General features: G+C 41.4%; 1 protein-coding gene across 1 annotated transcript; it reads right to left on the bottom strand.

The window, feature by feature from the left end:
- Positions 1-1,043: 1,043 nt before the first annotated feature.
- LOC141796743 (uncharacterized) lies at positions 1,044-12,459 on the bottom strand. The gene is made up of 5 exons (XM_074678001.1): positions 11,924-12,459; positions 7,724-7,900; positions 5,277-5,486; positions 3,550-3,763; positions 1,044-3,290 (listed from the first exon to the last, which is right to left on the bottom strand). Exons 1-5 carry the CDS (start codon positions 12,407-12,409, stop codon positions 3,112-3,114), a joined length of 1,266 nt encoding a protein of 421 aa, XP_074534102.1. The 5' UTR covers positions 12,410-12,459; the 3' UTR covers positions 1,044-3,111.
- Between the last annotated feature and the right edge of the window lie 916 nt (positions 12,460-13,375).

Genomic DNA, 13,375 nt, shown 5'->3' with positions numbered 1-13,375 from the left:
GCTTTTTTCTTTTTTGGGGAAAGAAAAAAAAAAAGACAAAAAGATGGATCGCTTCTGCTGTGCACTTACAGCTGATATTTTCATTTTAGGTGATTACTTTTGGAGTGAGAAATAATATAGTGATAATGTGATAATGAAAAAATTCTGTGAAACATTTATCACTAAGTGTGAATCTTTTTGAATTCACTTAAGAATTTAAAACCCTGTGTTATTTGTCAAGCTGTTTTTTTATCACAACAAATGAAAAAACAAGATATATCCTTGTAGTTCAATAAGCAGATAAGTGGGTGACACCTCTCTCTATTTAGTGTTTTCTCAAGTGTTGCATGCTCAGGTTTTTAGCACTTACTTAAATGTTCACTTTGAAAAACCCCATCTACCATACTTTCAACCATTTGATATTTAGATTTTAAGTATGGCTACTTTATGCTCAGCTAATATGTTAATTAGTTTCTTGAAGTTGTTCTGCACACAGTGACAGAGCTAGACAGCTGCTTCTGATGGTGAGGTGATACAATACATATATAGCAATGTAGTTCAAGTTCAGGGAGATAGATCGACATGTTTCAGGTAAAATATATCAAAAAACCTCATTAAAGTATTAGACAGAGACATCATGCCTCCAATTTCACACTAAGATGGTCCCATTAAAAATAAAAACTTCAGAGACTGAGGCTGAGCTGATGTAGTGGATATGCCCAAACACAAACACTAGAGGGCAGTGTCCCCTTATATCAGTCTTTATGGAAAATATTTGCAAAAAGTCCAACAGTATCTCAATAGTTTAGCTGCACACACTGATCAAACATTTAATGCAGCATCCTGTGAAGCTGTTGACATAACATTTTCATTGACCACTTAGTGAGGGTGTTGTGAGTGTATCCAATAAAATAAATTCTGATTAAAATCAATTTCTGACCCTGCTTTAAAATTCATATTAAGGCAGCTAGGATAAACCCCCACCCCCCCCCCACCCCCCCACCCCCCACCCCCCACCCCACCCCACCACCACCACCACCACCACCACCACCATTTTTCTGCTGTGATGTGTTGAAGTGTATTTGCAGCGCATTTTACTAATGTGTTGTGTTGTGGTGTTTGTAGCTTGTTTTCAAAATGCTGCTCACATGTTGTCAAGTTGATGAAGATGTTTTCTTGATTCTTGTGTTTTGTCTTTTCTTAAGCTGCAGCGCTGTGAGCTCTCAGGGCCAACGTACTAAAATGCCTTGTATAATATTTCACCGTAGGACCATAATTCAAACATATGAAAAATATCAATCACCTGCCCCGCAAGCACTTGTGTTCTGACTTCCTATTTTCACCGTAATTTTTTACCCACTTTAACAGTAATGGTGCACTCTAATGTACAACTTTATAAGATCACACAGATCCACAGTACAGTGGAGATATTTGGGTTCAAAAGGTGTTTGTCTGCCTGATCGCTGACACTGATCTCAAGGATGGCAGGCCATGATCTGCTCACTCTACTAAAGTGATGTGTGCCTCATTTCATTTCATCGTCACTGTAAGCTCCTTGAACCGTCTCCTTCAGGATTCATACACATTAATTTTACATAGATACTAGACAATAGATATGATCAATAGATATTTTTGAAATATGGATGCTTCATATAATGCTGTTGTGTCTACTGATCAGCTTACCAAAAGGGGTTAACACTCCAAGACGTAAGAGACAGTTTTGGCTGGTGATTTACGGACCTACCTAACAATTGCCTTTGGCTGGTGGTTCCAGATGGATTACAAATTTAACTTGATTTGAACTTTAAATGAAGTGAAAATATCACCTATGGACACTAATTTCACCGACAGATGTTATCCAGCTCGGTCTCTCTACTGCCACCCATGTCGTCTCTTTCAAACCCATGCAGCAGTGCAGATCAGGAGGTTCGTCACATAGACTTGCCGCATATGCAGGGGTGTAGCTAAATATTTAAGGGGCCAAACATTACCTTTATGGTTTAAAAAAAAAACCATCCCTTATTTGAATGCTTTGAGGGATTTTGAAGCATAGCAGTGATTTGTTTTTAGTTTATTTTGAAGTACATAAAAAACAGGGGGGCAGCAGGAGGGAGCCCCCCCCCAACTCTCCAAGTGCCCAAAAGAGTGTGAAAGTTGAGCCAAACATCAACCTCCTGAAGTATAAAAGCTTTATCTATTCCCGTTTCATTTCACTTTGGTTGTGTTTTTCTTACTCCGTGCTACGTCCACTATTGTAGCCGCTCAGGATTATCAACGTGCAAAGTCACTTGTGCACTTGGCACGCTGTGATTGGCTCATGTAACCACACTTACTTTCCACCCAGAAACGTCCCAAAACAACTAAAACAGCAAAACATAAGCTAGGGGGGAGAGTTTGAGTCAGACAGTCACCAACACACTTGAATGGAGGCCCAGAAGTGACAATTGAGAGGGATTATTCTTTTTAAAGTAGACGTTTTATTCTCTTTTTTTTTCTTTAGAAAATTCCTGCAGACTGTACCTTGAAACTTTTCAGTTATTTCAGAGATGTCTCTAAATTCTTGGACATAAGGTTTAAACATTTCTCAGCTGCACCTGATGACGTGGCTTTACTGTCTCATTCCATAAATAACCCCAGATGTGATTGAAGAGAGCACAGTGGGCTATCATTTCAAACCAAGTCTCTTAGTCCCTGCAGATATTTGAGTCATCTTGATTCTAGTCTCTTCTCACAATAATTATCTCAGCACTCTTAGTTTTTGACAGAAAAATCCAAAGTGCAGTGTGTTCTTCTTCATCCACATACAGTTTTCTCTGAAATTGACTGGCATCAATTTTCTCTTTCTGCAGGAGTTTGCGACTTGATAATCTTAACAGCTTCAAATGTAAAATACTACATGTTGCTTTGTTATTCTCCCTTAGAAATACGCCCTCTCTTTGTTTGTCACTAAGACTTCTGGTCACAAGAATACATCCATTATCCATTCAGTGAAAACTCATTCAGCTCCATTCACGTGGAATCATCAGAGGTCTGTTTCAACAACAGACTGGTGATTCATTGTAAACATGGGTTGTAAACACTAGCAGTCCATCACCACCAGGTGGCCTTATGCATCCATCAGGCTGTCCTCCTTCACTCATACATGAATTCAGCCAGGCCTGTCTGCTTGATGGTCTCAGCCACCTTTCTGGAGTGCTGCATCTTGGCTGACAAAGCCTCCAGGATATCATTCTGGTCCACAGCAGTAGCTGTACGGTAAATAAAAGTCCCCATCGACTCAAGACCTCGCATGCCCAGATTCACCCCACAACCTGGAGAGGGAAGAAAAGACAAAACAGAGACATCATCCTCATTTTGCAGGAAGAAACAAAACCATCTTTAAGTCACTGACTTCAGGTAACAGATGCACAGAAATAAACACTGCGCACAACAAAGACAGATCTAGATCAGGTCATTGGATAGAGTAATGAGTCAGTGACAACAAACATACTGCACACTCAGAAATATTATACTCCTCCTTCTTCAATAGTCTTCTCTTGCCAACAGCTCTCTGTTTCTACAGAGATGTACCTGTGTCAAAGTTGAGGACACGAGCTGCCTCCCCCTCCACAGTCACTGCCACGTTGTCGCCCTCGATGTAGGCAGCGCTGATGCGTCTGTGCGATAGCTGGATCTCAAAGAGACGGCGGCTACACTGCATGTGATGCAGTGTCACGTCACTGAGACGAGGTTCAATGTCTGTCTTATAGGCGTTGAAGGACTGGTGGAAAATGTTCTTCATAATCTGGGCAGAAAAAAAAGACAAGTGTCAGATATTCCTCATAAAGTCATACAGGTAAAAAATTTTAAATGCTCAATAAAATTAGGAGTTGTAAGTACATTACAAGTAAAATGTTTAAAGACTTCAACTTTGCTTTATAACGGGGATGAAACAGGCAAACATGCGTAATGTATGATTCTACAACTGCTTTAGCTTAAACATTGAGTAGTCAGTAAAAATGGAAAGAAAACTACCCTCTACCTTTACAAAAAGTGGGTCAGTGTGAACAAAAACAATCAGCCTATAATAATAACTAATACAATACTACTGCTACTACTACTTCTACTGCTAATAATAATACATTTTATTTAAAAGTGCCTTTCTTGACACTCAAGGCCACTTTATAGTTAATTAAGCACAATTTAAAAGAGACACTCACAATAGAAATAAATATAATCAACACACAAACAGGGGTTTCCAGGTTTACTGGACAGATAGAGCTAGGTGTCATCCACAAAGTGATGGAAGTGGATACCAAATTTAAGGAAAATACTGCCAAGTGGGAGGAGGTAGATGATAAAGAGTAGGGGCCCCAAGACAGAGCCCTAAAACTAGAACTAGAGAAAATTTTCAGCCCTTTTGTATTATTCTGTTATTGATCCCTGTAGGCAGAGAGTGATGTGCATTTTCCAAGCTCCCTCTCCATCCCATGTCTATCTTTCTCTGCTTGCTTCATTTTCCTTCGACCCATACTTACAGAGTCATCTGTTACCAAGTAACCGCAGATCTGAATGGCCACCCACATAGCAACAAGTGCTTCAAGGATGGTCTTGCTATGTAATGTGTGTACTCCAAAACATGGTGTGTGTGTGTGTGTGTGTGTGTGTGTGTGTGTGTGTGTGTGTGTGTGTGTGTGTGTGTGTGTGTGTGTGGTCAAAGAATTACTTAACATGAAAAATGGAGGATTTTAACAACAAAAAAGAACAGCCAGCGGTTACTGAAGCAGCCACAGTCTGTTGTGAAAAATCTGCCCTCTGTTTGTTCACTGTCGTGTAAAAGCAGGGTACAGATGGCCTCTACACACACACACGCACATACACACACACACATACACACACACACACACACACACACACACACACACACACACACACACACACACACACACACACACACACACACACACACACACACACACACACACACACACACACACACAAAGGGTGAATTCTTTCTCCTCCCCCTCTTTCCCCATTTCTTCCTTCAATGCTCTTGGCCAAACACACTCTCCCTCAGACCTCAACACTTGCACGCACACACACACACACTGAAATCCAGCCACTAATGCACTCCAACAATGGTGCGATCAAAGGCCATTTGCTGAATGAGATGTGAAGCATAAATAGGGAGGCAGCAGTTGCATTTTTTTTTTTTTTTTTTTTTTTGCTTCCATGTGGAAATATAGCTCCATGTTCCTCACACCTTCAAGCCACATCAACAACAGAGTGAGGTTTCATGAAAAGGGACAGACTCTTACAGAGGAGTTGGCCGTGTGCCTCAGGAAGCGGACCATCTTGGTGTCAGAGGTGCGACAGACGAGGGCCATGTAGCGGTTTCTGAAGGTGCCGTAGATCTTCAGGTGGAAGCCAGGTTTGGAGGCAGGGTTTCGGTGCTCTCGCAAGGCCTCTACTCCGTAAGCGGAGAGGTCAAAGTAGAGGCTGTGGGCTCGGATCTCAGGAGTGGGAACCTGAAGTTAAGAGAAGGGATTTGGAAAACATATAAGAAAATATGCAATCAATACGTGAGGATTACCGTTAGAGCATTTTCAATACTTCATCTCTTAATTGGTTGAATTCTTAACACATACATCATAATATGCAAAAAAGTCACAAAGAACAATTGAATCCCTAAATTTTTTTTTTTAGTATCAATTATTTTACACTGACAACTTTAACTTGTTCAGAATTCAGCAGTTAGGCTTCACAATGGCTGCTAGTTTTCTTTACCATCAAATAAAGCATGCTTATTTTTTTTTTAAATTTGTTGCAGCGTATCTGTTAGGGGTGGGCGTATCGATCTAAATATTGATAGTATCGATACCAAGATGAGTATTGGTATTGGATTGATACTAGCGTGATGAGATCGATACTGCAGTTTCTCTTATGTCATCCAGAAATTTACTTTACTTTCCTCTGTCTGATGCTTCTCTGTGCAAATGGAAGGGAACTTTTTGTTATCTTATACTTGTGATTTTTTTTCCCATTAAAATTGTGATGGTAGAATGATTATTTTATTACTTCTATACAGTTAAAGTGTTGTTCAGTTGTTGTGGTTAGTTAAAAAGAAAAAAAAAGAAAAAAAAAATATTGCCTAAATCTTTGTGCTGTGTTTAACCATAATCATAATCAACCAACTCAAGGCAAAATCACAAAATTATTCAATGATCATTACATTTCATGTAAAAAGTATCGGTATCAGCGATACTAGCCCTGTATTTACTTGGTATCGGTTTGATACCAAATTCCTAATATCGCCCATCCCTAGAATCTGTTGCATGAGTCGTGTGTGAAGGAGAGAAGTTAGCCCATCAAAAATAGCTTGAATACATCTGCAAACTTTTGCACTGGGGTTGGAATCCTTAACCTTTGGAATCTTCTTTTCTGTCATAGTTTTCAAACATTTTTTTTCTTTTCAGCTCTGACAAGATGACTGTGAGATAATGATGCCTAAATAGAGAAAACTAACAAAGTAAAACGACAGTGCATTTCCTGTCTGCCATATCTCTGTGTGAAGTGTCATCACTTGAGTGGAGATTAAGAACATCAGTTGCACAACGGCTCCACATTTTCCCTAAAGCCAGAGTTGATCAGTTTTCCTCTCTGTGACATAAACCAGCCAGAGGGGAGCAGACAGTGTGTAGTACAGCTGAGGGAGACGGTGAAGAAGCAGAGCTGCGACGGGGAGAGGAGGGAGGGGACGGTTGGGCAGAGCAGGTCATATCTTGGGAGGTAAATTCAATCACTACAGGAAACAGCCGGGAAGAAAAGCGGGCAATAAAAAGCAGACCACAGCCACTAAAGAGAATGTGGTGGGAATGGGTATGGTTACATATAAAAGGAAAGGAGACCATGTTGGTGTTTATATGTTAAGTTAATACTTGTTTTCAAGGTTTTTTATTCCACTGCAACAATTTTCTGCAAACAAGAACTGTTTTTACACACCTTTTCAAATAAAAATGCCATCTATTTTTATTTATTAATCTGCAGCTTCAAGCTTTACAGACAAATACAAATGAAACCTTTCGTAGGTGCTTTCGCAATCAAAGTGTCCTCTATTCATGTGTTTTTTCTTTTGTTGGCATCTTGGTAGCCTCACTGAGTCATCTTTTGAAGAACCATCTGCTTATATAAAGTCAGGTGACCTTTGGTGCACCGAAAAAAAAACATTGGCTCTGATGTTTTAATAATCTTGATTCATATTCCTCTGGCAGGGAGGGCATAATGAGTCTGACTCAAGCTTTATCACCCTCCATCACCTGAATCCATCAGAACAACAGACGCTCTTATCAAACTCGATGAGTAAATCAAAACAGGAACATTGTTGATGCTGATGAGAGCCAACAGTCTACACAGATCTGCCTGCTTATATGAGAGTCAGTGACTGTGTTCAGCTGCTATTGGCAGGCTCACATCCCGGTTGGCTCAAAGTGGCTTTATGAGGCCAAATAAAGTCTCCCTTGCTCTGATATCCTTCAATATCCTGTTTCTACAGCCGTCATTCTCTACACAAACACACACCTGTTGCTTATCTCCTCAATGTGTGTGCATGAGTGAAGATGTCCGCCAGTATGTGGATGTTAATGTTTGCGTATACAGCTTGTGTGTGTGTGTGTGTGTGTGTGTGTGTGTGTGTGTGTGTGTGTGTGTGTGTGTGTGTGTGTGTGTGTGTGTGTGTGTGTGTGTGTGTGTGTGTGTGTATCCTGACCTGTCTTTGGTCAAGCCTCTCAATAGCAGCATTGGCTCCATAAGCATGACAAGACTCCACAGTGTAGTCAGAGCTGATCCCCAGGACTGAGCACGAGTCTCCACACGACCCATCAGCTACCACGATCACACGGGGCCAGTTGTTATGAGGGATCCTCCGCAGGTACTCCTCTGTAAACTGAGAAAAAGACAGAAACAAGGAAAAATACTCTTACTTACATTATGAAATATTTATACTTATAAAATTACTCAGACAACAGCTGGGAGGGACAACATATGAGTAATGACTTTTTTCCCTTCACTTAGGTTTTGGCTGAAGATGTTTTATCAAATAGGTGTTAACTTCAACAGCATTCAAGAGTTTTAAACAATCAAGACCTTGTGCTTGTGAAGCTGTCGTTATAACTAGGAATGGTTAAAAATGAAATTGATAAAATATATTACAATAACTCAACGCAATTTTTACCCACCCAAAAATGAGGAGGTTTCAGAGTTTTCACTCTTCAGAGCATTTTTCAGCCTCATTCAAACCTTTCTCATTCTGTCATACCTTCACCAAGAAACTTCATTCCACCTTAAAAACATTCAGCCATCTTTTGGCTTCCCCCAATTGGTTTCAAATTTCATTCATAGTTTCCTCACAGTGACCCTTCAAAGGTTACAATGTTTTTCGGCTCCAAAAGTTTTTTGCATTTGTGTGTACTGGATAGAAAGTCTAAGCTCACAGTGAGGCCCTTTAACTTCAGAGTGGGAAGACTAGGAACAATTACCCATGTTTCACTCCACAGACTTAAATAAGGCACCAAACAGAAATAATCTTGTACTGCTTGTGTCAAAGCGGTTTTTGGAGCAAATGGACAGAGGCCTTAGTCGTAAAAGGGCCAACAGTCAGGCAAACTTTACCAACTCCCAATGTCTCAGAGATCAACAGAGGAACACTCATTTTTATCTCTTGGCCTGGCCACATTTCTGGCTCTACAAACATAAAACTAACATTGACAGCTTCCTCAGGTCTTGGAATTCTCACCATTCAATCATTTTTCTGATAGCTCTTACCATTTTGGCAGAAATGCAGCAGTTTCAGACCATGACTCCAGTGGAAATTTTCTTAGAAATCAAGAGTCTTAACCAACTTTCTGATGGCACTTGTATAATCTATGATCACCATGGCAACATCTGGCCTCAGATGGGCTGCAGCTGACAGGTTTATATGCTGAAACCCACCCACAGGACACAAAGTATCACACGTTTTCAGAATTTTCAAGGGCAGACTATATAATATATGATAAATGGATGTAGGGTCCCTAACATTACCTGTCTGATTCTGAAAAAGATTACTGAAGCAAATCGGCTGGTGTGGCCATGTTGAAAGTGGGGCGGGCATTGAGTCACCACACTATCAACCATAGAGCACCCGTCAGCCATGTGGGCTGAGCTGTGCCTTTGATTGGGAAAACTTACAATCTTAATATCGCTTCAACTGCCAAGTTAGAAAAAAAAATCTGCTCCAAAAAACCAGCCCCTGAACAATGTGAGCTGAAAGTGCTGATAGTGACATTAGAAATTCAGACAGGAGACATTTATTGTAACAGGCGGTGAAAATGTTTGATTCTGGTGTAAAAACAGCTTTTTGGGCTTGGTATATATGTGACTTCCAGTAGTTCCATAGCCAGCCTCAAGTGGACACTCAGGAAACAGCAGATCTAAAGGCCTAATCCAGACATTCGGTATGAACCAATCTGGACCTGATCCGGACATCTCGTCCTGATCCAATCGGAGCTTAATCTGGATGTCCAGGCTGAACCCAATCCAAATCTTATCCGGAAGGTCCGAACCCAGTCCAAACCTAATCCCGATGTCTGGTCCAAACCTAATCTGGACCTAATCAGGACAGTACAAACCCAATCCATACCTAATCCAGACTGTCTGAACCCAATATAAACCTAATCCGGACACCTGTTCTGAACCTATTCAAGACTGGTTTCGAATATTCTGTTTGTAATCTGTTTGTAAACTTGTTGATTTCCAGTTTATTTTGTTTAGAAAATTTAAAATCACTTTGATTAGAGTCTTTTATACAAGACCAAAATGAAGACAGACAAAGACCTCATTTAGACTGGAGGTTGCCATTTGGGTCAAACTCTCATTCAACTCATTTTTCTGTAGCTAAAGATGCTGTCTTCATAGATTGATTTCAGCCTGACTTGCAAAACCCCCCCCCCACCAACAAATCTTGAATGATAAGCTAGCTAAAACTAGCTGTTGTTGTTAGTATGTTTAAATTGGTTATCTACAGCGGTGAGGCATCTACATTGTGCATTGCTTTCACCTTTGCTTCGACAAGTGATTGATTCTGTCATGCCCACCAATTCCCCCTTCATCTATGAAAATAATGTCTTTGGTAGTTTTAAACCAGCACAAGCCAATAGATGGGCTCAAAAGGTTGGGCTTTTCTGGAAGACAGAGCATCCCTTGGAGAGATTACTCATTACTCAGTTGTGAGTAATGCTGCTGTAAAACACAAGGTGCCACGCTACACAGAAAAAAAGATCAAGGAAGGGTGATTAGGAAACACAGCCTAAAAGCAAGTGTTCATAGGTACAGTCTGAGAGCCTATGAGATCTATCTTTATTCCATTTTGAAAGAATAGACTTTAAAAAGCCTTTTGCATTCTTTGACATTTGGATTTTGACAATTGTTCATAACACAGCATGCTGTTTAATCAAGATGAAAAGGCAAACCTGTCAGTGCTTACAAATGAAACTGACATTTTCCGTCATCAAAACCTATCTTGACCTTTTGTCTTCCTTCTCCAGAGGTTTTTGAGTCACTGGAGCAAAGGGGGCAGTCACAGCTCACAGGAACAGCATCAGGGTCAAGAAGAAGAGACACTGCAGGGCAGAGCCTGAGAGGAAGTGCATTACGCAAGTCTACAACTCTTTCAGTTATGCTTGTTTGATGTAGAAAACTGTGCAATTAAAGCACAGTCACAACACGCACACACAGTGACACTGTAGTTTGACCTGAGCTGTAATGGAGTCGCATCTCTTGGTTTTCTGCCATGACACAAATACTCAGTGAACTTTTCATAACTGTTTGCCCACAATGAGCACCAGCTGCTCCTGTCCGAGGTTTGAGGTTACTGGGTTATTTCTTTGTTCTAAGTAAATGACCTGCAGGGAATTTGTTTTCACTGAAGTGGTCTTGCATCAAGCCCACAGCCATAGAAATAGAAATAAACAAACTTTGTAATCAAAACAAAGATACATTGACATCTAAAATGTGAGTGATTTAAAATCTATTAGAGAAGTACACAATGATGTACTTAGGAATAATAAAAAGGAAAAGGTTTTCATATTGAAATCAGTTTTAATGGCATTTTTACTTTCACTGACAGGGTTTGGATTTACTACCACTCAGTTTTTTTTACAGTCTTTAACCACTGGCCTACAAACTGTAGGCAGGATCCTCCTCAGGTTTGAGGTCAGCTTACATAACAAGTTATTCCAACTGATGAGCATGCTTTCACTCTGACATTACACAATGTTGTGTGAGGATAAACTTTGGGAGGACAGAAGGATTGTGTACATAATTTAACAAGTTTATCTCTACAGACTTAAATTACTGATCACACTAAAAAGTTATAACTAACAATGATTAATTCATGAAACTAATTTTGGACAGAAAAACATGTTTTCTGTGCAGTAAAAGGATCCAGAAGAATTGCTCTTTAAATGTCAATAAAGAGAGGCGTGCTGGGCTCAGCAGTAGGCAGCTGCCTGGTTCAGGTTCGCTGTAAGGGAAACTTTGGCACCTGATTGGACACAGGAACAGACATTTCTGTCTCCATCAGAGCTGAGAGCAATCTGACCCCTGCTGATGAAGAGACACACACTGGTCTGTGTGCTTTGACTGCTGCCACTAAGGGAGGATCAGGTTTGAGACATTACAGTCTTTACATGATGAGTGTGCTATTCTAAATCTCTCTCTCTCTCTCTCTCTCTCTCTCTCTCTCTCTCTCTCTCTCTCTCTCTCTCAAATCACACATTATTACCAAATCAGTGCTCTGAGTATCATTAATGTATGAAAGGAATGAGAGTTGTATAACATAGGATGCATAGCTCATGAGGATGTTTTTGTAGGAAGCCATACAACTTTTGAGCACATTGTATATTCAGATGGTTAATCCGGTGTGCTGTACCTTGGTTCCCAGTTGCACTTTGACCTCCACCTTCTGCTTCTTCTGCTCCAGGATGCTGAGCAGGTACTCCTGAAACACGCCGATCCTGGTAAAGAAATGCTCGTTGTGCCAGCATCCTTCCATGTTATCAAAGTCAACTCCGAGTCCCAGCAAAAACTTGACGCTGCGGGGGTCCAGAGCGATCTGCTGGGGCCGGCAGAGCAGCGCGGTGCGGTACCTCTCATCCAGCACGGTCAGTTTCAGCACCTTTCCGGAGCGGACAGCGACCAGCGCAGCAGTCAACCCCACGGGACCCGACCCCACGATGAGCACCGAGATCCTGGCCCGCCACTGTCTGATGCCATCCAGGCTCACTTTAACCACCACGTACACGAAGACAGCGACGAGAGTGCTCAGAGCAGTGTCATAGGCGAGGGCGCGATACCTGTCCTCTTCGTTTTCCCCGATGTCGCTAACTTCAGCGTTTCCTGCCTGCACCCCGTCCATCCCGTGAGCAGAAAATGAAAGTGTGACGTGTGCCAGCAGCGTTATTCTCTCTTATCAATCAGCTGATCGTTCAGCTGAGGAGTGCGTCGTCTGCGCTCCTTGCGCTGCAAGTGGAGTTGTTGCCACAAGGGGCCAGGGCTCTCTCTCTCTGTGTCTCTCTCTGTCTCTCTCTCTTTCACTCACACACACACACACACACACACACACACACACACACACACACACACACACACACACACACACACACACACTTAACAGTGTCAGCACAGAATGAGCTGTTCGATCACCCAGCACCCTGCGCGTAAAGGTTTGAGTCCATTGAATTTCTGAGAGTGCCGGGACTTTAAAGAGCCAATAGAAACCCAGCTGTGGACATGTGACATCCAACGGATGCTCCAACAGCAAACTGCAGGAGCTGGGACAGTCTGACTCTGTATCACTCTAACAAACTATCGATTTGCTGTTGCTAAAACAAGAGAGGTCGATTTCTCTCTCTCTCTCTCTCTCTCTCTCTCTCTCTCTCTCTCTCTCTCTCTCTCTCTCACACACACACACACACACACACACAAACACACACACACACACACACACACACACACACACACACACACACACACACACACACACACACACACACACACACCGTTCTTGTCCTCCCCTGTCGTCACTGTCTTTTTCATGTTCTTGGACGGGATGAAACTGATATATAATGTCGTTACTCTGAAACACGTGTAATGACGAATAAAGCTATATTGATTGATTGATTGATTAATTGACTGACACGTGTATACAGACAGGGGCAACAAATCCCGTTGTAAAATCCCAAAAGGCTGATTACATTAGACGACTTCTTCTATTTTTCTAACAATTATATCCCAGTAGGATGTGGGCGCAAATGCTGGGGAGCGAAGAAGCTGACAAATCTGATTGGACAATGAACATCAGCAGAATTAGACAGAGAGGATG

The sequence above is a fragment of the Halichoeres trimaculatus genome, unplaced genomic scaffold (genome assembly GCF_033239565.1).
Source record: "Halichoeres trimaculatus isolate MK-OKI-2021-1 unplaced genomic scaffold, fHalTri1.1 fHalTri1_scaffold_10, whole genome shotgun sequence".
Classification (NCBI taxonomy): domain Eukaryota; kingdom Metazoa; phylum Chordata; class Actinopteri; order Labriformes; family Labridae; genus Halichoeres; species Halichoeres trimaculatus.
Note: the sequence above shows the minus strand (reverse complement) of the source record. Positions and strands in the feature narration are given on the sequence as shown.